The sequence below is a fragment of the Clupea harengus genome, chromosome 25 (genome assembly GCF_900700415.2).
Source record: "Clupea harengus chromosome 25, Ch_v2.0.2, whole genome shotgun sequence".
Lineage (NCBI taxonomy): Eukaryota > Metazoa > Chordata > Actinopteri > Clupeiformes > Clupeidae > Clupea > Clupea harengus.
In genome coordinates, this window is record NC_045176.1 from 12,485,485 (window position 1) to 12,488,049 (window position 2,565).

General features: G+C 38.5%; 1 protein-coding gene across 1 annotated transcript in view; it reads right to left on the reverse strand.

Moving 5' to 3' along the window:
* The window catches only part of mylk4a (myosin light chain kinase family, member 4a), an 8,475-nt gene extending 6,669 nt beyond the window's left edge, over nt 1–1,806 (reverse strand). Inside the window, exon 1 of the mRNA XM_031563065.1 lies at nt 1,775–1,806. Within this exon, the coding sequence (XP_031418925.1) occupies nt 1,775–1,806 (32 nt within the window). The remainder of the gene's footprint in view (nt 1–1,774) is intronic.
* Nucleotides 1,807–2,565: the final 759 nt, after the last annotated feature.

Sequence of the window (2,565 nt, forward strand, 5' to 3'; positions counted from 1 at the left end):
TCGCTCAGGCATTTCTGCACACAAAAGATACAGCAGCCGTCATTACCACCTCCAAATCAACACTTCACTAAGACAAAATGACTGCCTATACCTTCCTTCCCCGAACTTCCTCTAATAGTGTGTTGGTCACTGGATTTGCCTGTGTGTGTCATAAGATGTTCGACTCCCAAAGCCCTCACAATGAGGGTACTTCTAAATATACATCCATCCAGGTGCTGCTAAGAAACTGAATCCTTATCCTCAGCATAAGTAACACCACATATTAACTGTCATAAATGTGACATAATTAAAACTGAAATCAAACCATTACTGTCCACTATTTTTAACTTCACCCTTCTCTGTAATAAAGGCCACTGCCACTGCCAGCAGTTAAATTATGGATTTAATGAAATAAAGGAATTCATGAGAAGGCTACTTTAAATACTCTCCATGATATATTTCCCAGTGCTACTGTTGGCACACCATCTCCGGTACAATATGATATTGACAGTAAGCAATTCTACACTATCTCCCATGGCTCTTATGATGGAACGGCAAATAACTGTGACTATGGTTGATCTGCTGGCGATGTTTGTGGGCAACTTCTTTCTAGAATTAGTTTGTCATTATCCATTGCTGTTTTGAAGTATTTCCATTGTAGATAACCACATGATTGAACCATGTCCCAAACACATGGCGTCATAGAGAAACCAAAGACACCAATAAAATGAAGTTGATAGTTTGTATGACTAGCATAGCCGCTTTTGATTATTCCACACTGATTGCACACACATACTTATAATCGAACTTAGTGGGTTTTCATTGAGGTTTGACAGAATTAGTCACGCTTGGCATCTTTTCATCAAGTAACTGCACAATCAGATTGCAAAGCCCTAAAAACATTTTTTGGCAAGAATCACACATGGAGTGGTTTGACAAGTTGGTTCAAAATAATGACTAATTTAATATACACACGTATTGCGCCTACTGCATGGTTTGAGGTTACAATTTGATCTTTGCAGTATTTTGTCTTTATGTAATTTAAATTGTGGTTCATGTGATTACCATATAAATAACAGTATAAATGTTGTACTCCTCACCATCACATAGTTGTGAAACCTGGTCGGATACAGCCAGGGACATCTATGTTGCCTGGCTTCTCAACGTGCATGGTGTATTTTGGCACAGCCTAACCACTATCAGTCTGCTAAGATTTATGGCTTGGCAAACTAGGAATCTGTAATCTCCCTATCAGAATCAATTTAGAGGACGTCATAAAGACAACCCAGGGCGCTCCAGTCCCTACCGTACAGCATGAGTATCCCTGAACTCACTGTAAACTCCCTGGAGAGAAACGTATCCCACATGTTTTCTATTTTTAGCCCCAACTTATTCATAGTTGTTTCAGGGCAGAGCTATAAATTTCACCTGCACTTGTTTGGGACTAAAGGCAGTCAAAAATGTGTTCTGTACAGTGCCACATAAAATAGAGAGCCTACTCTATCGTCTCTGAAAATCACTGCTGTGTCTTGGGGGTACATATGAGCAATTACTGCTGAAATATTTAGATATTTGATGCGTTTGTTGTTTATATGGAGCTGAAACAGTGACTTTAAGTTTGGCATTGAAAAAAAAACTAAACTGAAAAATACAATGGCATTGAAACACTTGTATTGAAATTAACTTTGGTCACTGAAAAGATGTTTTTATTTTTTTTGTTTTATTCTGATGTGCTTTTTCATTGACAATCTTTTCTTTGTTTCTTCGTGTCGAAAAAAAAATGGACTACACTTACCTCAGGCAACAGGAGGGACTCGTGGACTCCATGGTTACAGACAGCTCTTCACTCACACCCCACGGTTTCTTATGAAACTTATGAAAGTTACAGCTTTAGTACCTATTCACCAGATTGTGGCTATCAAATCCTTATATGATTGATGTGTTTACTTAGGCTGACTTCATGGTTGTTGTAAGAACACTGGCAATCCTTGATGCTAAAGGCTAGTTATGGTTAGCTTCTGCTCACCTTATGGAATATTTGAGAGATTGTTTTAAGATATTTTAGAGATATAGGTCCATACAGAGACGACACATACACGTGCATTTTAATAAACATAATCGAATGCAGGGTCTGTCTAGCAGATATTTAACTGCCATGGGTGTTATCCTTTCGATTTTCCAAAACCCCATTCATTCTCTAATTGGGATTTTCATTTAAAAAACGGAATGTGCAAATGCTAATCCGCTGCATACAAAATGACGAAGGTGACTCTCACACTTTATAGACGTTAGGCCAAATAGTTGAAGCCGGTAACAATACGTGTATTTAATTAAAAACCAAGCCATTTCTATGGACCTGACACTCAAGAAATAGAACCATGTTGTAAACTTTGGCATTGACGTGGCGATACAGCTGAATTATGTATCGCCAGATAAAAAAAAATAAAAAAAAACACTAATGCCTGGCTCACATGGTTGCGTTGCAATGCGTTGATCCATTATCGTTGACGGATCCCCATTCACTTTGAATGGGGTGACATCATCCGTTGCCGAACTGAATTATGACAGCGTTGCGTTTCGTTGCTT